The following is a 23,169-nucleotide window of genomic DNA, read 5'->3' as shown; positions in this document are numbered from 1 at the left end:
CATGACCTGAGGGGAAATCAAGAGTCAACTGCCTAATCGACTGAGCCACCCAAGTGTCCCCAATATTGATAGACTTTTGCGTCCACAGTGCCCAACCTAGGACTCGGCATCAGTCCCAGCTTTTAATTGCCATTTCCTGGAGTGCCAGAATGATAGCCCACATTTTGGTCAGGTACTACATTTTGCCTTTGACCTGAAGTCAACTTTTTACAGAGGAGGAAGCAAGACAGAGCCAGGGTGGAGCAATCAGCCCTGCCTGGAATCTGAGTCTCTGACTGCTAGGGAGTTGTCTGGCTTCTTTCCTGTGTTTATGGCCCATTGTGATGCTAACATTTTCCCAAAGCAGCACTTCACAGCTTAATGAGCTGAGACTTTTAGCAAATAGCCCCAAGAAAAGAGAAAAAAGACCTTAATGCTCTGTCAGCAAAAGTAAAAAGGTTCAAGATGAAGGAAGAAAGGGGCACAAGAGCTGGAATCTGTGATACTGACTCTAGAAAATATTTTGGCTGTAAGACTTTCTGGGCCAGTCCAACAGTGTCCAGAGAAGAAATGTGAGTACGTGTGGGTTGTGGAAGGAGAATGACATCATTTCTTCCCACAGGAGCCCTCCGGGAGTTAAATATGCTTCACTTACTTAAACAGAAAAGAACAGAGGGTCTCCGACAGAATAAATCACTTGCTTCCAGTCATCTACCCTGTAGGTCACTGAGCGGGGATCCTACAGATCCCAGCTCTGCATGAAAGCAAAGCGTAGAAACAAGTGCCATGCAAGAAAAGGAAAGATGTTTTTAGAACCTTCCTGTGGTTATGAGTAATTAGAAAGTGGGTGGCGCTGATGAAAACCTTTGTGTGGCTCCCTTCCTTCCCCCAGGGGATTTCCTTCAGCACCTTGGACAGCGGGGGGGGGGGGTCCCTCAGCAGGGGCTCTCTCTAGTTTCTCTCTCCATCCCTCCTTCCTTCCAGCCCAAGATCAGCCCATTCTTCAGCTAAAGACCTCCTTGAATTCACACTTACCTTCCCAATGTCAATGAACTATGGAAATCTTTACTTCTAAGCCACATTCTTTTTTTTTTTTTTTTTTTATTTATGATAGTCACACACAGAGAGAGAGAGAGAGAGAGGCAGAGACACAGGCAGAGGGAGAAGCAGGCCCCATGCACCGGGAGCCTGACGTGGGATTCGATCCCGGGTCTCCAGGACCGCGCCCTGGGCCAAAGGCAGGCGCCAAACCGCTGCGCCACCCAGGGATCCCCTAAGCCACATTCTAACTTACAAACATATACGGTATCAACACTGGAGTGGGTCATCTGTTTCTACGCCTCACATTGTAAATAAGAGGAAACATTTGGCTAAAGGGACAGCACGACTAACCAACCCTAGGTCACCTGTCTTGACACTAGTTGGTCAGTTGGACCTCAGGTCAAGGCTCTCTGCACTCCTGTCTCCAATATGCCTGCAGGGATGGATGAGGACTCTAGATCCCCACCTTCTTGCTGCAACCCTAAAGCTGAGTCCACAGAGTGATCTCATAGTAAGGGCCACTAATATTTGTTAAGCATGTATCTATGACATCACGAGTTAGGCACATATTTTTATTTGTATTCTATCACTGTTTTTTCCCCAAACTCTGCCTGGGAGATAGATTTTATTGAACTCATAAATAGTTATCACAGGGAAAGGGCATCTTAAGGCATTTCTGGTACCCTCGCCTTCCTTTCTTCTAAGAGGCTGGAAGCTGGAAAATTGAGACTACAGCCAATGACCCGAGGGGCTCACCGAGTCATGGCGGGGTGGGGGAAGGGGGTCTCAGATACACGCCCCAGGCTGGAGGTGGATCCCCAGGGCCTTCCCGAGTCTGGACCCCGCCTCCTGCTCCTCTCCACACATGCCCACTGCTCTAGGCATGTGGGACTATTTTATATGCCCCTAATTTCAGGAAAAGTTGTTTCTAAGAGTTTTTTTTTTTCTTCAGAAAATAGGAAGTTGCTATATATTTGCTTACATCACTCTGAGAACACTCCCCCTTTTTTTTTACTTTGACCATAAACAACAAAATCACCAGGGACCCACATGAGTGGCCCTGACCTCAATTGGTGCAAACTTAGGAGGCTTTCAGAGGCTAGCTGCCAGAATGGGAAAAAGCCATGAAGCAAAGAAATGTGTGTTTTTTCTTAAGTTTTCATTTATTTATTTGAGAGAGAGAAAGCCAGAGACAGAGCCTGAGTGGAGGGGGAGGACGGGCAGGGGACCCTGAGCAAGGCAGGATCCCATGACCCCCGAGATCATGACCTGAGCTGAGGGCAGATGCTTAACCTACTGAGCCACCCTGCAAAGAAGTTTTTAATATAGAAGCAGCAAGTTTTTGTGAGGCCTCAAACTTCTTATCCTGGATATTACTCTAAATGAGCCTTTTACATACAATGTTAAAAAGCAACATACTCTGTGGTTCTCTTGTTGAGATCCCAAAGATACAGCTCTAGGATAAAAAGGAAAAAAAAAAAAAAAACCCTCTCCTACCATTAAGTGGATGGGGACCTGGGGTTTGGAATAAAGTTTCCCATAATAGCGGCATCTGTGGCTTCCAGAATCACCGTATCCTAACTAAGGCAGCTGGGAGGGATGGGGATGTGCCACAGAAAGTGCTGGCTGACTCGGAAGGTGGCTCTGGGGTGGCAGGCAATGGCATGAAGGCCCACAGGAAGAATTCTTAAAATTCATTTTCATAATAAATACACGCGAGTAAAAAATATGATGATATGACATTTTAATGCGATTTTGAATATGTATGTTAAATTAAGGCACACACACACACACCCCCAAAAAAAACATTCCAATGCCCGTCATTGACAAGCTCACCCACATTCTTAAGGTCAAGCACATGAGTTGGCCAAATCAGGTTTCACTGGATGTGGTGCGCTCCCGATATGTGCTCATTTCTGAACGCATTCCATGTCCTGCCTCAGTGTCTCCTCCCGAGTGAGCACCCCTGCAGAGGACACCCTCCTCACTCTTCCCCTTCCAACTGCTACGTGCACTTTAAAATCAGGACAAACATCACCTCTTCCAGGAAGCCTTGTTTCATCAAACCAGGCTGGGCTGGGAGCGTCCTCTGAGCTCACTTGTGACTCCAGCTTCCCTCTACCCCAGCACTCGTCTGCTTCTGTTTGCTTCTCTATCTGCTTTCCCCTCTGGCCCTTGAGCTGTTGGAGGGCTGGGAACACGTCACATGTGTCAGTGTTGTCCCACGGCCCACCTCAGTATCTGACACGTGGCAGCAGAGTGGGTGGGCAATGGATGCGATCATAAAGGCACTCACTGGCCATCGGAGCAGCATAAATGAGTCAATGAATGAATGGTTCAACATAAAGATACCTTCAGGGAAGCGTCCCTGGTCAATCAGGAAAGCGCTCTGCTGGGGGCACCTGGGTGGCTCAGTCAGGTGAATCTCTGCCTTGGGCTCAGGTCATGATCCTGGGGTCCTGGGATGGAGCCCCTGAGTCTGCCTCTCCCTCTCCCTCTGCCCCTCCTCTGCTCCTACTCTCACTTGCATTCTTTGTCTCTCCTTCTCTCTGATGAATAAATTTTTTAAAAATCTTAAAAAAAAAAAAAAAAAAAGAACAGCCCCACTTAGGCAAAGCTACGATTGCAAGTGAACTGAGGGACAGATGACCAGATGACTACTGGTAGTTACCAAAGCTTTCCCCTTGCCCCCTGGGCACATGGCGAGCCCACAAACCCAGTTCCCCCTGCTGTCAGGGTCACGAGGTGGGGGAAAATGAATTACCACGTCCAGCTGTGTCCCTCATTTTCCACTGCACCCCAAACACTGGTAGCAGGCTCAGGTCCTAGATGGTGGGACAGTCATTGCACCGAGAAGCTGTGGGTCCCTGAATGGCCATGTGGGCCCGAGCTCCCCACCCACCATGACCCCCGGTAGGTAGGCTTACTGGGAGTGACACATAAAGGTCTGATGTGTTAAGCATCTGAAATTTAGGGATCACCTGTTACCGCAATTAAACTAAAAATACAAAACTGCTGATCTATTGCTCCACCAGCCACATAGGCCAGTGTCTTCTGCAACTTCGTTTGCCAGCAAGCATTTATTAGGCACCAACTGTACGACTTCATACATGATTTCAGCCTCACGGCTCAGAGCCCTAGAGTCTTTAGTTAAGTGGAAAGTGATAAACTGAGGAATGAGGAAATGGACTGAGGTGACCAGAGCAGCTTTACAATGAAACTGTGGCCGGTCCTTTTTTTCAGGACAACCCATGACATCCCAATGTGCTTGGATGTACACTTACCTTGATTCCTAGAGGCCCAGGTAATCCAGGTGGCCCACGGAGCCCCTGAAGAAACGAATGATACAAGGACAACAATGAGACCACAGATGAGCGTTTGCCCATCCACCCCAAACCACGCTGTGTGCACCCTACACTGTGCGCCCAAGTAGGACAAGGGTCTCACTGTGGCCTGCTGTCTGCAGAAGAAAGGATCATTTTTGAGCTACAAGTCTCATGTTTGACTTCTGCCTCTACCCCCTACTGCCTCTCTGTGACTCTGAGCAAACCCCTGTCTCCCTTAGCTTGCTTTCCCACTCAAGATCTTCTACAGGCTCCCACAAGTCCGGGCAGGACCAGGCCTCCAAGTAGAGCTCACGGATTCCAAAGCCTGGTGTGTTTCTTGTTTACCATGATCTCAAGACCTGGGAGGGCCAAAGAGAAAAGCCTTCAACCTCAGGCTGAAGGGTTGTACTTGATGCAGATGCATGGCCAGATTTAAAAAAAAAAAAAAAATCACAATTCTACATGTGGATGTATTGGTGGAAAGCCAGTGTGAGGGAAGAAGGGAAGGCCCAGTCCCTTGTGGGTTCACGGCCAAGCTCTGGGACTTTGGCTAGTGCTTCACCTCCCTGAACCTCATTTTCCCCATCAATCATGTGTGGTTGATAACACTGCCTTGGTCTGAATGCCTGTGTGGGTCCCAGGTTCATATTGTTAAATCTGAAGGCCCAACCTTGAAGGTATTAGGAGGTGGGGCCTTTGGTGTTTAGGATGTGAGGGCGGAGCCTTTGTGAATGGGACCCTTGTCCTTGTAAGAGAGGCTCCAGAGAGACTCCTCATCTTTTCCATCCTGTGATGACGCAGCGAGAAGTGGGCATTCAGCAACCCAAGAGGGCCTTCCCCTGAACCTGACCATGCGGACATCCTCAACGTGGACTTCCAGCCTCTACTAGAAGTTTAGAGCCACTGAGTCATGGTATTTTGTGAGAGTAGCCTGAACGGGCTGAAAAAAGAAGTACTCGCTTGTCGGGGTAGTTGTGAGGATTCAGTGTAGGGTGCTTTAGTGCCTGATGCCATAGCTAACATCATAAACGCTCGCCGAGTGCCACAGTCTACAGATTTATGTGTATTCTCCTGCTTCATCCTTGGGAGCCCAACCAGTCTCTTTAATTTCCCCTCCCTTTTCGTTTCCAATGCTGTCCTGGTCGAATGGGCACAGAAGCCCCTGGACCAGACACTTACCGGCTCTCCGTCTTTTCCCTGTCCGGGGGTCCCCGGGAGCCCAGGAGCCCCGGGATCACCCCTGGGACCAGCTGGCCCTGGACTCCCTTCTTCACCTGCCGCCCCCTGGAAAGAAAAGGGGACAGTTTCCGGGATCCATGACGTGCAGAAGGCAAGCTTTGCAATGGTGAGCCAGCCTGAAGGGGGTCAGTAGGTGTCCAGGTGATGCTCCGACTGTTCTATACAATGTACATAGTATGCTGGACTGGGTCCCCCCCAAATTTATTATCTGAAGTCCTAATCCCCCTCAACCTCAGTTAATAAATAAGATATCTGCAGATGCAATTAGTTGTTAGGCTGAGGTCATAGGGAAGAGGACAGCATTTGATCCAACAGGACTTCTGTCCTTGTAAGAAGGGGGGATTTGCATACAGGTAAGTAGAGGGAAGGCAGTGTGAAGATGCAGGGGACGGCAGCCGTCAATAAGCCAAGGAGAGGGTTCTGGAACACATGCTCCCCTCGTGGCCCTCGGGAGGAACCAGCCTCCCGATTTAGGACTTCCAGACATGGTGAGAAGGGTCAGGCTGGGTGTTTCTGTTGCTTAAGCACCCCCGTGAGTGATGCTGTGCTACAGGAGACTTGGCAAGCTGATACAAGGCGGAACTTGAGAACGGACAGGACATGAGTGCTTTTCTAGTCCAGCGTTGGATCCACTGCAGGAAAGCATCTGGTGCATCTCTTGTGGGGAGGTCCTCCTATTTTTGCTTGAATTCCTCCAAGAGCAGAGAGCTCACTGCCTTCCTAGGCCTTATTCCTTTATCGGGCAGCCCTATTACATACTTTTTCTTTACATTCAGCCAAGAGCACCCTCTCTGGAGTCTTCCAGACACATGACATTCAAACTTGGGGAGTTCCCAGGAGAGACTCTAATCCGCCTCTTCACACTGTAGGTCTTGAGCAATAGGAACACAGCTCAGGGCTCTGAAGTGGAGGTAGGAGAGGGACGCAGAGACAGCTTCCAGGTCCTCAGGAGGGAGGGAGCTGGGCTTTGAGCCTGCCCTTGGCAAATAATGTTCACCTTTCAGACCACAGGGTCTCCAGCCCCCTGTGCCCACCTGGCTGTGGAGTTTGTGCAGCACCACATGAGCCACAGGGGCTCCACTTCCCCAGCAGGACTCCCTGGGGGCTGAGCTGTGGTGTGAATGCCTGCAGACAGACCCTGAAGGAGAGCTGGGTACCTTAAGGACCAAGAGCAGCCAGAGCAAGGGCACCTGTCTGCGAGCCTAGGGTCCAATTGGCTTCCCCAAGCCTCAGGCCAGCCAGCGGACACCTTGAGAGGCAGAAAGAGCATGGCCTGGCTGCTGGGCTTCCGAGCACTTTGCAGGGCATTCGGGGTTCACCTCCCCATGCAGCCCCAGCTCTGGGCCCTCGGCCTGGCCTCTTGCTCAGCCACAGAGAGGTGTCTGGCTCCCTCTAGCGACACATGTGCCAACAGCCCACTGATTTCCTGGCTCTGGAGGGGACCCCAAAACCTTCAGCATCTTGGTCACCGCCTTCTCAAGGCATCGACGCCCTACTTACGGTGTGTCCAGAATAGAGCGCAATTTTCAGACGTGGTATAATCAAGGCGCAGCAGATGGGCCGGGGTTATTTTTTCCCCTGGCTTCATCTGGGTGCTCTACTTTTATTACCGTAGCCTACGACGGCATTATCTCCTTTCAAAACAAAAATTAGCACCTGCACCGCATGAGGGTTATTCTTGGGCTTATCATCAGCCAACACTCCAAAAACTGAAGATACGTCCCACAGGTTGGCTGACCGTTTTCCTCCGCGATAAATCATTTTTCCCCAAGACACAAATTCTAAGATTCAGCCTCCCTGCCAAAATGCAAATGTACCATCTATTCTTGTTAAATTCTGCCAAAATAGAAAGGACAAAATGAGGCCTCCTTTAAGAGGTTCTGGCTAACGGGGTCTTGAAGGGATTCCTAGAGGGACATTGAGGCACTTGCGCTAAAAGGGGCCCCTGTGGCCGTTCCGCCAGGTTGGAGGGACACCTGTCCCCGGATGTGACACTGCTTGCAGGGGGAGACAGGCAGCGATGTCCACACCTGCTTGTGTCGAGCCCTCTGATGGGTTAGTTCTGTGCTTCATCATTATAACCTGCCACTGATGCATCACTGTCCTCATTCCACAGATGAGAAAGTCCAGGTGCACAGAGGGCGCCCGAGACCAGGCGTCTCCTCCACACGGGCACCCCGACATTCGGGTGGAGTGTGTGTGGTCGGGGGTCGCTGTCCTGTGAGTGTGAGATTTGGGGGAGAACCCTGTTTCTTCCCACTGGAAGCCAGCAGCAGGCCCTCAGTCATGAACCCCAGACACTTTCTAAAATGAGGGTGAAACAGGATTTCCAAAGGCTGGGGGGGCTTCTACCTCTGTCTGTGGGGTGTTGGTGTCCTGGGGGGAGCACCTGTCTGTCTTCCCTCTAATACGCGGATCTCTTTCTCAAACTTGGGAAGACTTCCTGTTTGCACAGAGGAGTGAGACGCGTGATACGTCGTCGGTGCATCGAGTTGAGAGAAAGCAGGATTTGGGGTCAGGCCTTGCTCTGAGAGGTGGGGCCATCGCCTCGCCTCCCAAGGCCTCCTCACGCTCCCATCTGTTCCCCCGGGATCCATCTGACTCACGGGTGCTGGGAGCCTGCCAGAGGTGGCTGCATGGCCTCTCTCTCCTCTACCTAGAAAGCCCCTTCGGGCTCGGGTGCACTAACCCAGGCCTGAGCGGCTGGGCCTCCGCCTCCACGGCTGCTCAAGGAGCTGAGGACGGATGCACATGCTGAGAGCAGCCAGGCCTTACCTTCTCTCCACGCTCTCCGTCTTTCCCAGGTGGGCCTCTGATGCCAGGGGGGCCCTGAAAAAAAGACAGGTTATGCACATGGTAAAGTTCATGATGGCCTGTGGTCCCCAGAGAAGGGGTCATACGCCCTTGTAGCCACGGCTACCCTGTCCCCATGGGCTCCCCATCCCCAACTCAATTCCCCATCTCCTCCCCACCGGCCTGAGCAGCTCCTCCTTGTCTGCTCTCCTGCCCCCAGACTGAGCCTGGTCTGCCTGCCCCGGGCTGTGGCTCTCAGAGGGCAGGGCCCGGCCTACACTGGATACCAGGGAGGACGAGGGTGACCTAGAACATAGGCTCCACATCCAGGACCTGATCCACCCGTGTCCTTGACATTGCCTGGGGGTTCACTTTGAGACAAAGCAAAAGAGCCATGGGCCACCCCAGTGGGGAAGCAGAGCGGTGAGGGAGGGGAGGATGGCGGGCAGCTCTGGGAGCTGGTGCAGGACGCGCCCTCCGGGGCCACCCCGGTAAGGAGCCGGGGCTTACCCAGCCCTCCCCTCAGGCCTGCCTCCCGGGGAGCTCATAACCACCTGTCCTGTGGCTGCACTAGGTGGTCTCGGAAAGGAAAGCAAGAGAAAACTCTCGGGCGAAGGAATGCAGGGTTGGCAGGCATGGGAGCAGGGGGAGGGACGCGACACAGGCCACGTTCCAGCAGCATCTCTGGTGACCACGAAGGACAGGATGACTCACTGTCCCTTGTCCCTGCATCTCCTCTCGTGTTAGACAGAAGCGGTGAGAACAATCACCTCCCAGGGTCAAGGGGACTCAGTGAATTCACACGCATAAAGTGCTTGGAACAGATGCTGGCACGTGTAAAGGCCCAAAATTTGTCCTCCAAACCCCTCTAATGATCCGCACAGGCTGATGGGCAGACGGGCCGGGCCCCAGCCAGCTTCAGGTGGACCAATTCTCTGCTGCCCTGAGCTAGACACGGTGCTGGGTGTCTTAGGGCGGGATGTCAAAGCAGGAATCGGTGTGGACTGTGGCCTTCAAAGCTGGCCGGCCAGCAGACCCCGGGCCCCGCAGGCGAGGACTCTGCACGGCGGGCACAGGGGGATGTTAGTGGCCACCTGGCCAGTCTGCTCTGTCCCTTTGAAGGTGAAGAGCTGAGGCCTGCAGGAGTGGCCACAGAGGTCACAGAGCAAGCCTGCAGCCAGGGCCGTGCTCATCATCCAGGGACCCTAAGCATCGGGATCCCTACAAACCCCTTAGGTTTGTCCTGTGTCTTCGAAAGGCAAACTCTGAGGCTGACTCCAACATCCCCCGTGTGTACAGGTTTTCTGCAGTTTTCTGCATTTTCTAACACTTTTGTTTATCCCCCAGGCAGGCCTGATGAGTGCGCTAGAGCCTTAGGCTGGGTAACCTTCTAGGTGCCCTTGTCTGGGATGTCCATTTCTCCATCTGTAAAATGGGAGCAAGGATGCCTATGCCTACACCCCCCCTGCAGGGGGTGTGGGGGACCAGGGGAGGCTCTGCAGATCCACAAGCAGCCCTGGGGCCCCAGCCCTCTTCCATCACTCACCGCACTTCCCGGGGGGCCGCTGGCACCAGGGGGGCCTACAGTTCCAGGAGCGCCCTATTTGGAAGCAGAAGTTTAGAAAGACCCAATGTAGCCATCACTAATAGTTACCCCAGCCTCTCTCCAAGGCTGCCTTCTCCTCGATTCACTGCAGTTCGCTACTTCTGACCTGGAGCTGCCTTCACCGCCAAGGGGAGCCTCCTCCCGTGCGTGTCTTGCGGTGCCCAGCTGGCCTTAAACCCCCAGCGAGTGGCATTCTGGCACAGACGTGGGGGACAGGAGGACAGAAGGGCTCCAGGGGGTTCCCGGAGGAACCAAGGCATGGAGTGGTCGTGCTGGCAAGCACGTGCATGCCTGTGTGTGTGGATTAGCTTTGACGGATGAATCAGGGAATGCTTCCTGGAGGAAGTAGATTTGAATGCAACACCCATGGTTAAGGAAGATTCCACGGGAGGAGGTGTGGGGGACCACACCACGGAGATGGGAAGCAGGGAACTCCCCAGGTACCTGGGTCTCCCTGTCTGCACTCAGCTTCCACCACCCTGCAGGCCGTGCCCGTCCAGGGCTGTCTACTAGCAGGGAGGAGCCTGCCAGCCATGCTCCCACCCCGCCCTGTGACATCCATGTCGGTCACTGCCCCGGGCTGACCCCATCCCCACCCGGATATATGCACAGGTGACCTGGGTCCTGTGAGCGCACAACAGCGGGTACGTGAACCCAGGGGCTGGGAGCAAGGGTGCTGCCTGCGGCCGTGGCCCATCTCACCACCACTACCCCTTCGTGGAGGCAGCCTCATTCCACCAGCACCACGCAGGAGCCTGAGCTCTACGGCCCTGCACCCCGCACAGATCGCAGTCAGCCCCTGGGGGGCCCACTGCCCACGCCCCGGAGAGCCAGCGGCCCCGCGGGAGGGAAGGCCCAGCCGTGGGGTGCTCAGAAGGCAGGTGCATGAAGGCCCCCGTCCGCCTGGGTCCCTAGCTGCTCCTGTGCGCTGGGAGTTTCTGAAGGGACATGTGCACGCTGGTTTTAGAGGACGTGTGCATGTGACTGGGTGTCTGTCCCTGTGCCCATCATGCCCGTGCGTGTGGATGCAGACTCTGATCCTGGGTTGGGCAGGTGGACAAAGCCCGGGAATGCTGGGAACGCTGCAGAACCAGTCTGTCTGTCCTGGTGCTTGTTGCCCCAGGGCTGCCCAGCCCCGGCCACCACTCCACCCTGCCCTCTGGCCCACCCAGAGCTATGAGTGCAGGTGCATGGGCCGGGCCCTGTCTCCCTCTGTAGGGCCCCTTGGGAGGATGCGTGAGGACTCACGGGGTTTCCAGCTGATCCGGGTGCACCGCGTGGGCCTTCCTGTCCTTTGGCACCCTGCCCGGGACACAAGGGGGAGGGGAGACATCTAGGGGACGCTGTCCTCGTCCCCATGCAGGGCCATCGCAGGCACAGCCCGCTCATCGGAATCGGCGGGTGCAAAATGAAGGACAGAGAGCAGAGCCCAACTCCTTGCTAAAGCGCGGGAGTCACAAGGCCCTGGCCGCCGGCTGGCGCGTGGCTTGTTTCCTTATCCCATCCTCACCACCCCGGGTATAGGGATCAGCACTGGTGCTATGTAGACGGGGCGGCCCAGGAGCACAGAGCCGGCCAGCGGCCCCCTGGGATCTGAGCCCCGATAGTCACTCCAAGGGGACCTCTCCAGAGAGTGTCCCTGAGAGAGGCAGCTAGGAAGCCCAGGCCAAGAGAAATAGCAAAATCAAAATGCTAATCCGCACCCATGTCACTTACCCCAGAGCAGCCAGTCAGAGCTGGGAGGGACGGAGGGGCTTCCTGCATCTGAACCACCCCATGCCCTGGCATTCCTTCCCCACCCAGGGGTCCAGGGCAGCACCCACCCCCAGGGCTGCATTCTTGGGGAGCCTAGTGAGGGGCGTTAGCCCCAAGGCACTGGGCTCACAGCACCTGTGGCAGCGTCCCTGGGGGGCAGCTGCAGCATGCCAGGCAAGCAGACGGGGTGGGGGCATTTGGGGGGGACCCCAAGGGACAGAGGGGCAGTCCAGGATTTCGAGTCCACAGGGGGACAGAGGGTTTCTTACCGGCGCTCCGATGGGTCCCCGAGGCCCCAGTTCTCCGGGATGGCCCTGCAATCCCTGCAATGCAACAACCGGCAAGGAACTCAGTCATCTCCTCAGCAATTAGTAGGGAGTGGAGGGGGGAGCAAGGACACATGCAATGGGCCTGTTCTGGGATGCATGGTGGGGGCTGTCCTCAGAGCCCTGGGGAAGGAGGAACGGGCTGCATTTGGCTACTGGGGATGCTGTGGGGAGACCGTGCGGTTCAGAGACCTGCTGCCACGCAGCCCGTGGACACCCTGGGACCAGTACACGGGCTCAGGGGTACGGGGCGCGGGGTGCAGGACACTCACCGGTTCCCCAGGCACGCCAGGATCACCCTTCTCTCCTTTGGGCCCTTGCTCTCCCTGTTGGAGAAGCACAGAGTACAGCACACACGCCCTGCCCTGCCCCGTCCACGGATCAGCCTCACTGCCCCCCCTCCCCGTCCTTTGCGTTGACCCATTAGCAAAGGTTGCTCCCTCTGCCCGGGGTCCTCCCCCTCACACCCCGCTCAGACTCATGATGCTTACAACATCCTTCAAATCGAAGACCAAGAATCGCTTCTTCAGGGGAGCTGACCCCAAACCTGGGGACTCTCCGCAGCAGAGACTCCTCCCCAGACCTGTCCCACAGCAGTTTTACTGTTATTTGCACCCTTCGGGGTTTCCTCCCACCCCCCTCCAGCTCCGAGGCCTGCAAGCTAGCGAATAACGAATAACGAATAACGATGGAAGGAATGTTGAGGGAAAGACTTTTCTCAGACCCTGAGCCTCTCCCCTTCCTTGCTTTGATGGAGAATCTGGGGAGGGACCTTCGCTCGAGGGACCTGACAGCCTGGGGGCTGAACCCTATAATCGTGATGGCCAGAATGGGGTGTCTAACTTTTGCTAAAGAAGAGATGGGCCCCAGGCAGGACAAGAGGTGCCACATTGGGGGCTGAGTAACAGCTGAAGCCTGAACATCGAAAGGGCGGAGAGTGGCTCCTTCTCAAGGAGCAGGACCTAGAGCTGTGCGAGTGCGCCATGGGCTGCTCAGGGGGACGCCAGGCTCCCCTGGAAGCATCCTGAAGGCAAACTCTAACAGGAGAGTTAGGGACCCCGGGGCAGGAAGTGCTAAACGTCCAGTGGTGGGAGAAGCGGGCAGACAGGCCGCTCTCTGTCTCAGGCACAGGCACATTCTGCAGACCCTGCCCCAGAGTTTCCCACCCGCCCTCCTCTCCCAGCTGGATCCCCCACTTGGCATCTGCACGGCCCTGGCTGCTTTCCTCTGCCTGCATCGTGTGTGGCGTGGAACCTGCGTGGCCTTCCCCAGGGAGCCGTGGCCAGCGTTCACGGAGATCGCTTTTGCCAAGGGCTCCGTGGCACCCACATGGGTGTGACTTCACCCCTCCTCCAGAGGCTCCTTCGCAAGCTAGCCCAGAGCACACCCCGGCTCCGTTCGCCAGGGACAGCAGCGCCTCTCTCCTAACATGTTCTCCTTCTAGAACACTTCCCATGGTGGGGACTGTCCAAGCTCTTTGATCTTCCAGTCACTGGAAGTCACAGGGTTATCTCAGGTATAAGCACTAGAAAGATACTGGGGGAAGGGGCTGTCGGTGGCAGGAAGCCCGGCTCAGGACTCAGGAGTTGGTCAGCCAGGCCAGTGGAGGGACCCCCAGGGGCTCATGGGCAAGGTGCTCCTGCCATTTCCAGCCCAGGGCTTGGCAGTCTGTCTGTCCGGAGGCAGAGCCTTCACTCCAGGAGCACACAGATGAGCGTGTACTCATCTATTGATGATCAATAATCATCAATTGCATGGGTTTGACTGGCTTCTCTTCTTGACTGCCGCCGTGACGTCAGTCACATCAACACCCCCTCTGGGCTCAGTGTCACCCTGGTGAACTCGGCCACCGCTTGGCATCCTGGAGATTCCTCTGCAGGCTGCCCGATCCTTCCCTAGTGCACCACCTGCTGGCTCCCAGCGACAAAGACCCCCTTGAGTTCCTCGCTGCAATTTCCCCAGCCCGAGGCTACCTGGCCCTCCTTCCTCCACACCTGCACACACCACCTGGAGGCCTCCCCAGGCGCAGGTCCCAGCCAGGCCCAGCACACTCCTCCAACCGCAGGCGGAGGGAGGTAGGCTTTTCCTCCCAGCTCTCCTCCTCCTCCTTCTCTGTTCCCTTCCTTAATTATGCCGCGAACCCTACTACCCGCCCCATGAGCAGGGACTCCAAGGAGCACGCCTCCGGAGAGCAGGGAGGATGTCAAACAACACTCTTCGAAACCATCAATAAAAATACAGTTACCATGGCGATGAGGCCAGTCCAGAGAGATTCATGCAATAATCCACAATGCATCTTTTTTTCTTTTTTCTTTTTCCTTTTTCCCTCATAGACACAATTTTCTCTCATTGCACCTGAAGTGGCTTCCTAGTTTTCAAAAATCTCAGACCCTGCAGAGAGCGTCACCAAGGGAAGACAAAGGGGAAGCCTGGCAGGCCCCAGCTTCCCATCATGAATCGTCTGGCCAGAATGCCTTGGAAATCATCTTTAAGCCAGAGCCCCCTAAATCTGTCCTTTCCCACAGGCAACTCCCGAGTACTTCTGAAGTCCACACCACCCGGTGATGCCCCGTCCACCACTCCTCCTCCCCCTTTCACCTCCGGAGCAGCTCAAAGTGCTTCTCAGGATCTTCCACCAGGATCTCAGCCCCTGGCTCCAGCCAGGGGCTCCCCGTCTTTCCCGTCAAATACAGGATTAGCCGCAGCTTCTGAAGTCTATCTATGAAACGCTGAGCTTGAGGAGAAAGCAACTCCGACACATGGGCATCTACAGGCTCTAAGCTGCTGGGTGGCCCTGAGCAGCAGGCCAAGTCCCATAACAGGAGAACCCTGTCCTGAGAGCAGAGGGGGCAAGCAAGCGTGTGCCTCTGGCCTCAGTGATGCCGAGAGCAAAGGAGAGCCTGGGAATGCTTCCCCGAGCACCTTTCCAAACAGAGAAGCAGCTTCCTAGTCGTTGCAGTGAAGGTGAGCCTCCTTGTCTGTTAAGGGGTCAATATTCAGGAGAGGCCCCAAGTGCTCCTTCTACTGGCACCCTCACTCCTCCCAAAGTTGGCTGGGACCCCGCTGTCCTCTCTCAGAACAGCCTTTCTTAGGCCTGGGCACCCCCATGAGCTTCAGTATCCGCATCTGTCCCCATCACCGCAACCCACATCCTCAGTAATGCTTCTGGGGATCCTTCAGTCTGCAGCCACTTTACACAGCTCTGGTCTCCTCGATACCACCAGCTCTTTGTTCAGAACCTCACCCAAAGAGAGGGTCAGCTCTTGCCCTCAGGCAGAGCAGGTGACCTCCAGGCCGCTGGACCGCCGCAGGCCTGACACTGGAGCCAGGTCCTTGCAGGTGGGCCCATCCCCACTCCCCAACCCCGGCTGCCAGGACTAATCTAGAAGTTCAACGGCCCTATGTGCTGGGGGCCAAGTCACCACCAGAGAGTGCAGGCATCCCAGGCCTGCCTGAGGGGCACCTGAGCCAGAAGGGGCTGCAGCTACTTACTGGCATTCTTGGGTGCGGTGTGAACAGGGACGTCTGAAAAGAAAACCACAGAAATGAGAAAAGGGTGACTCGATTGTAACAACCGGCCTCTAGGAAATGGACCAAGTGGGAGATGGAGCCCCAGGGCTTCCTGGAGTGATGGTCAGCATTGACAGGCATCAACACCAACTTCTCTCCAGTCCCGGAGATGGTCCCGGCAGATGGGGGACCCTGGAGTCACACCCCTGCCTAAAACCATGTGGCCACCTGTCAGTTTCTATTCTTCCATCGATAAAGTGGGGGCAGAAACCTCCCCTGCCCAGGGTGCCATGGCTGAAATGGAGAGTCCGTGCAAGTAATCAGAGACTGGGATCTCGGGTCCTTCCCCAGCATCCACCTCCACCAGCATCTGCTGGCCATGATGCATGAGAGGAAGAAACCAGGGGAGACACGCTCTGGGCACGGGGAGCCACCCAGAGACACAGGGGCTGGCCGGCATGGCCCTCTGGCTCCACCCCGTGTCCATGCTGCCGTCAGCACCTTGCAGGTCTCATGACATCTCTGGCCACGTGGTGTTTGCACCTGCTACTCCTCCAGCTGGGAACATGCTCTCATCCTTCCTTTACCTGGCTGATGGCAGCCCATCCTTCAGGCCTTTTGTCAATGTCCTGTCTTCAAAACCCCCTTCCCCTCAACTATAAATTACGTCCCTTTGTTACTCTCCCTGAGTGCACCCTGTTCTTCACTGGCATTTACTATAACCTGTCATACGTGTATCAGGACCACCAGGTGACTTGAGTTTGCCTCTCTACCTGGGCTGGGAAGCTCCAGGGCTTCCAAACCCTGTCAGCACCTGGTTCACAGCAGGTGCTCAAACAATAAGCAAACAGGGTAAAGGGCATCATAGATTCTAGTCTAAACACCCAATGAAGTCAAGGGGGCACCTGGGTGGCTGAGTCGGTGAAGCATCTGCCTTCGGCTCAGGTCATGATCTTGAGGGCCCAGGATTGAGCCCCATGTCGGGCTCCTTGCTCAGCGGAGAGTCTGCTTCTCCCTCTCCCTCTGCCCTCCACTTCCCTGCTCATGCTCGCTCTGTCTCTCTCAAGTAAATAAATAAAATCTTAAAAAAATAAACACACAATGAAGTCAAAATAGAAGGGCAAAAGCTTTTTCAAATCCATCTTGTCTTCCATGTCCCCAAATACTAGTAATTCCTTCTCCAGAAGAAATCACTATATTTCAGTTTAGCAAATTTTTCTATGTATTTCCACATAATTATGAATGTATACAAGTGCATGATTTTGCACAAGAGTTATACAAATATCAACAGCCACCACATGATTATTAGTTCTTGTTTACATGTTTAAACCACATATTCCTCACAATAACCAAGGGGTAGATCATGTTTTTGCTGCATCATGAATAAGAAAATTAGAAGCAGACAGGTGAAAGCTTAACGAAGCTCCCACCAGTAGTAAGTAAGTGTGGGGTGGGAACGCGCCCCACCGGGGTGGCCCTGGAGGTCACGCTGGTTTCTCTAGGCAGTTTTCTTGAGTATCGGCAGTATCTTTTCAAGGCCACGTATATTGTGTATATATACATGAGTGTGTGCATATGCATGTGTGTGTATTTTATAGAATAGGATTCCACGATATGGGTATTCTGTGGTGCACTTAATTCTATGCTTTGGTCATGTAAGTGGCCAGTAACATTTAATTATAAGCAAAACTACAATGTGCATTCTTGTGCATGCTTTTCAACTACACACAATGCAAATATTTCCCTGAGATAGATGCCTGGAAACGAAATTTCTAAGCTAACAAGTACATACTTTATGATATGTGAATACTGAGCAACTTCTCAATTCGATGCTACCAATTTGCCCTCCTACTAAATAATACATTTCCCTGCATGCTTGCCAACATTAGACGTTTTCAGTATTACACCAAGTTTTATATGACCGGTTCCGAATCTAAATTTGATTCTGAGATTCTTCTGACATCCTTTTGGAATGGCTGAGTCTCGTTTTGACAGGCGTGTATGTGGGGAGGAGATTGAGCTATAGAAGAATGATTTAACATACATAAAAACCACAGGCAGAGATTCTTTGTCACACTATAAATGGGATTTCTGGGTGTTCAGGCTCTCATCTCTCGGCCTCTATTTTCTTAGGCAGTTCCCTGCTCAGGGAACTGAATGATCCATACTTGCCCAACCATGGCCAGCACTGAAGTCACGTTCAATGTCCCTGAAACCAGCTGATCAGAGCACAGAATATAATGGCTGGGAAGAAATATTAAAATGGAAAAAAAAAAAGCATCCAAAATAGCCTCCCCTATTTATATAGAATTTATTTTTATTATTTATTTTTTTAAGAATTTATTTTTAATTTAGTGTTTATTATGTACCAGAAACTGGACTATGAACTTTGCATTATTTCATTTAATTTTCACTAGGAATGTACAAGACAGCTGGGTATAATATCTTTTCTTAACAGATGAGAAGATGGGGTCTTTGAAATTAAACAATGTACCTAAGACCACAGTGCTGGTAGATGGCAGAGCAGGGACTCAGGAACTCAAACTCACTTTTTTCAAGCTCTGAACCCCATGGCCTTACTCACTACTCATCACCAAGCACAATGCCTGCCCTCATGCCTGCACAGGGTGGAAGCATGAGTCGTGGTTATAGATCCATTTTGCTGTCTTGCTCTGGACAAAGTCTCTTCCTGTTTCTTGTGTCTGGACCTCAGTTTCCTCATATGTTAATGGGTGGGTACATACTGTGTCTAGCCGATGTTCTGACAAATAGCCACTATGCTTGCTGCATAAAATAAATAAATAAACACAAAGTGCTTTTTAGAGAAGCTTAAGTATTTCTGGATCACAAGACCTAAGAATAGGCTTGCCTAGTAGCCATCTCCACTGGAAAGATGTTTATAACTAAGCGGTTTGGGAGGAAGGGAGGCACCCAATGCCTGAGGGATTCAAAGAAGGATGAGGAGGAGAAGCGGAGTAACTTACAGTGCCAGGTAATCCAGGGGGGCCTGCGGGACCAGCTTCACCCTGGATGAAAATAAATGAATGAATGAATGAATGAATGAACGACCATTAATCCTCCTGCCAACACTGTTTATCCTGGGACGGCTTTCCCCAGACGACAGAACCACCCACTCAGCATCTATCTTGACAGAGAGATTCCAAATTATTAACTATTTCAGATGAAGGAAACCTTATGCTTCGAGAATGATCTATGCTAACACGGGTGGCCATAGATCATTTATATCACTCCATGCTATCCCACCGTGAATACGGAAATCAAGTGATCCATGATCCATCTGCTCGTTGATGACACTTAGTGCCATCACGGCCCGGGAAGCAGCAAACATCCCTGCTCTGTGCCCTTGGGCATAAAGACAGGAGCTCCCTTACAGACTCCACGGGCCCCAGCCCAGCCCGTGTGGAGGGGACGGGCCCTTCTCAGGGGACCAGGAGGGGACAAATCTACATTCCTGTAAACAACACAGGTCTGGGACTTAACCTTCCCGAGCTTTTAACTTCAATCTACCATTTTATACATTCTTTGACCTCGTTGCGCTTGTCTACGTCTTCGCAAAATAATGATGGCAGTACCGACAGCTCACCGCATCATAGGGGGACTGACTGAACATCTTCAGCAGGACCCCAAGGAGGAGGACATGGTTCTACATTTGACCCCAGGCAAGGGGGCCATTGGTCTATCCATGCACAAGAAACTTCAGGGAGCAGACACGGTCCCCAAAGCCTGTCCTTCCAGGTGGGCCACGTGACGCCAGGACATGGGTGTCTGTGTCCACGCATGTTCTGAGTGGCCCAGGGTGAGGTCCGGGGCAGGCCTTCCATGCATTGTTAGTAAACCAACGAATGAAACTGGCTTAGAAAGAGACAAGGCCACTCTCAGTAAGCAATAATTATATGATAAAATAGTTATATTGTTTCTATTGTTATACAGTATTTAATTCCAGTTACTGAGTTATGTTTTTTTTTTAAAGATTTTATTTATTGATTGATGAGAGACAGAGAGAGAGAGAGAGAGGCAGAGACACAGGCAGAGGGAGAAGCAGGCTCCATGCAGGGAGCCCAATGTGGGACTCGATCCCGGGACTCTGAGATCACACCCTGAGCCAAAGGCAGACGCTCAACTGCTGAGCCACCCAGGTGTCCCAACCGAGTTATGTTTTTATATATATTGATTCATTGAATCTCCAGAGAAGTGCCTACAAGGCAGACACTCTGACATTCCCATTTCCGAGATGAGGACACTGACACCTAATGTTCATTTGCCTGCTCAAAGTCACAGCCGGCATGTGGCTGAGCCTGGTTCTCAGAATCCGAGCAGCAATGCCTTCACTAAAGTTCCAGAATTTTTTCCAGAAAGAAAAACACTTTCTCAGTGTTATTTGTACTACCCAGTTTTACCCAATTATCCCCCTGACACTGACATCGTCGTGTTCCAGAACCAATCTCATTTAAACCAGTTTACTCCACATTAAAAAGTCCAAATAATCAGAGTTGAGTGTTTCCTGGCGATAAAGGAAAATTTCAACTTTTTAAGTGTCTGGGCTCGGCTCCTGGGCTCCTAGGGAAGCTATCCCTTCACTTTAAAAAAAAAAAAATTATTTATTTATTCATGACAGACACAGAGGGAGAGGCAGAGACACAGGCAGAGGGAGAAGCAGGCTCCCTGCAGGGAGCCCGATGCAGGATTTGATCCCAGGACCCCGGGATCACGCCCTGAGCCAAAGTCAGAGGCTCAACCGCTGAGCCGCCCAGGTGTCCCTATGCTTTTACATTTACCAACGTCAAAATGACTCAGCAAAACTTAAAAGCATGGGCTCTATTTCTGCCCTAGCACACATTGTATGTCTGCCTTGTTAAAAAAAAAAAAAAGAATAACTAAAAGGGAACACTCCAAACATAAAAAATAAAAAATGACAAAACCTCCCTGGTTCCCATAAGATTAAAGTCCTACAGCCTTGCATATACTAAAAACACAAGATAAAGAGATAAAGTCTGTAACTTTCTGGAATGCCCTTCATCACAATGATCATATATACGTAAAAGGCCTATAGAGAACCCTGCCCCGAATGTTTCTTCCCGGAGCACTCTCCTCTTTGTAAAGACCGTGCATCTGGGCAGCTGTCCTAACTTGGGCTCAAATGAAACTCTTTTCCTTTCTCTTTACAAATTTTAAAGGTCTGTACATTTGGTGTCGACACGAGCCAAGGTATGGAGGTGTATTAAGGAGCGGAGGACAGGGGAACAGACTCGTCTCCGATCCAGGGGGTCTAAAGACTGCCTTCTGGGAAGAGCCAGCCCCTCCCCGGCGCTGTAGGGTGAGGAAGGGACAGCAGGTGGGGCAGAGAAGACCCCCGATGACCCCCTGCACGGCTGCAGAAGGACCCATGAGTTCTGGAGTTCGCCACCCGATGGGCCCAGATCCCAGCGTCTCCAGGAAAACATGAAGCCCCAGCAGTCCTGCTGAGGGAGGAGATGATCGTTCCCACTTTCCAAGATGCCACTGGACTAAAAGGGTCAAAGCCGGTGGCGAGGAGGATGGGCCTCGAATGCAGAGGTGGGGGAGCGCAAGACACAGTCAGAAGGGGACGATGTTGCTTTAATGTCCTATTTTGGATTTTTGACCAGAATGATCTATTATTACATATTTCTCTGGAGGAAAGAACGGCAGGCCAGGTTCCCTGGAAGCTTGGATGTGATTCGGCCGGAGGCCTGGCAGTTCTATCAAAGCAATAAAAGGGGCTTTACGGTCTGGCGGAGTCTCTGCATCCTGGAAATGAGTTTCTCAAATGAAAATTGCAATTCCAAAAAAGCCACCAGAGCAGCAAGCCTGGGCCCTTCCCATTTCTGGGCCTCCGTGTCTAGATAGCGGGTCTGTGCAGAGTAAAGCCCTCCTCAGCCTCCAGCCCAAAAGAGAAGCAAGTGGGAGCCCCTTCTGGACCCCAGAGACAATGGGGAGGGGTGGGGGGACTGAGAAAGGGGAGACTGGAGGGGAAGGCAGTGCAAACGTGAGGAGACAGGGGTGGGGGGAGCATCATGCAGGTGACAGGTGATGGGGAGAGCCAGGCCCCCTGGGGGCGCCGTCATTGCTCAGGTGCCCACGGGCCAGGCCGGCCTCAGGCACTGCCCTGCTAGGAGCCAGGACCCTGATGAGACCGACTGCTGGGGTTCCGATCTTAATGCAATATGCTCCTGAGAAAGCAATGTGGCTTTTCTGTGCCTCAGTTTCCTTAGCTATGAAGTGGGGATGCTGCTGGTAATAGGACCCCTCTCAGGGTCACCCTGAGGATCGCCAGAGTCACCGCAGGAGCAGTGCGTCCAGCGGTCCCGGCGCATACGGCGAGTCTCACTCCACCACCCGGAACCTGCGTCCCGCTTCCCAGCAGCCCCGCGGAGGAAGGATCGGTGAACCCATTTCCCAGCCAGCGAGCCAAGGCACAGGGAGGTGGGACAAGGTGCCCAGAGCCACCGGGTGGGCAGAAGCGGATTAGAATCCAGGCCCCAGCTCAGACTCGGAGCCCGGGGCCGTCCCCACCGCGCGGCAGGCGAGGCACATGCACACGGAAGGGCGCTTGGCCAATTCAGGCGGCGACGGCCAGGCGGCCAGCAGCAGCTCGTACCTTTTCACCTGGGTCACCTTTCACTCCCGGGAGGCCCAGCCCACCTTTCTCTCCCTGCGGCGAAAGAGGAAATTAGAACGCACCACAACGCAACACCCGCCTTTTCCACGTACGAGCAAGTGGACCTTGGCTAAAAAACCCCTTTCTTCTCTCGACCTGTGCCATCTTATCAGTAAACGTCAAGGTGAAGCGCAGCTGCGCGGGCCGCCGTCAGTGACCGTGAGGCACCCGATCCCCGTCGGGCCCCCGACATGACCCCCCACCCCGTTGCCCTCTGAAGATGCTGCACCCTCTGCAGACTTCTCTCTCAGCTGGCAGGCCAGAGGGCCTGAGCCCCTTCCTCTCCTTGACTTTGAACCTGGGGAAATACTCCCGAGCCCCAGGTAACACCACCCCATTGGCCCAGGGGCTGGACCCCAGAGGGGGCTGCTTTGCAAGGCCACAGGTGCGGCGCCGCCACTTACCTGCTCTCCTTTCTCTCCCCTCACGCCTGGGAATCCGGGAGCCCCCGGGAGCCCCGCTGCTCCCTGCGGAAACAACACAGCATCGCTGTCTGCTGGGCTCTCGGGGAGGTGAGGGGGTTCTCCTGTGGGCCGGGCCAGGCCCCAGACCTGTGCTCTCCCCCTCCCGCCCCCCGGCCCCCCGAGATCTCCGGCGAATGAATGAATGAATGTACGAAAATATGAACAAACAGACCTTCTCTCCAGGTCGGCCTGCCAGGCCCTGCTCCCCAACTTCACCCTGGAGACAGAATAACAGACACCCCATTATTTTCCACTCACATTTGCAGCAATGGCTGTCATTCCCCCCAGCCCCACACATTCATAGCACCTGCGGGCCGCAATTCTGGATTCTGGGGCATGAGCGTCGCATAGGGTCACAGCCCGAGCCCTACGCAGCTTGGGGCAGCTCGGGCTATGGAAACCCCAAGCCTTTGGCATTTCCAAAGGGAGGGGG

General features: G+C 53.5%; 1 protein-coding gene across 4 annotated transcripts in view; it reads right to left on the bottom strand.

The window, feature by feature from the left end:
- The window catches only part of COL22A1 (collagen type XXII alpha 1 chain), a 263,464-nt gene that overhangs the window by 83,852 nt on the left and 156,443 nt on the right, over positions 1-23,169 (bottom strand). For all 4 annotated transcript variants that reach the window (XR_003234234.2, XR_003234233.2, XM_025993486.2 and 1 more), the window contains 12 exons: positions 22,909-22,953; positions 22,677-22,739; positions 22,213-22,266; positions 18,560-18,601; positions 15,558-15,590; positions 12,338-12,391; positions 12,009-12,062; positions 11,233-11,286; positions 9,925-9,978; positions 8,361-8,414; positions 5,526-5,630; positions 4,305-4,349 (listed from right to left, as the gene is read on the bottom strand). Coding sequence is in view for 2 of the 4 variants with exons in the window: in XM_025993486.2 (XP_025849271.2) it covers positions 4,305-4,349; positions 5,526-5,630; positions 8,361-8,414; positions 9,925-9,978; positions 11,233-11,286; positions 12,009-12,062; positions 12,338-12,391; positions 15,558-15,590; positions 18,560-18,601; positions 22,213-22,266; positions 22,677-22,739; positions 22,909-22,953 (657 nt within the window). In the remaining 2 variants the exon portion in view is untranslated. The remainder of the gene's footprint in view (positions 1-4,304; positions 4,350-5,525; positions 5,631-8,360; positions 8,415-9,924; positions 9,979-11,232; positions 11,287-12,008; positions 12,063-12,337; positions 12,392-15,557; positions 15,591-18,559; positions 18,602-22,212; positions 22,267-22,676; positions 22,740-22,908; positions 22,954-23,169) is intronic.

Source organism: Vulpes vulpes, chromosome 13 (genome assembly GCF_048418805.1).
Source record: "Vulpes vulpes isolate BD-2025 chromosome 13, VulVul3, whole genome shotgun sequence".
NCBI lineage: Eukaryota > Metazoa > Chordata > Mammalia > Carnivora > Canidae > Vulpes > Vulpes vulpes.
Note: the sequence above shows the minus strand (reverse complement) of the source record. Positions and strands in the feature narration are given on the sequence as shown.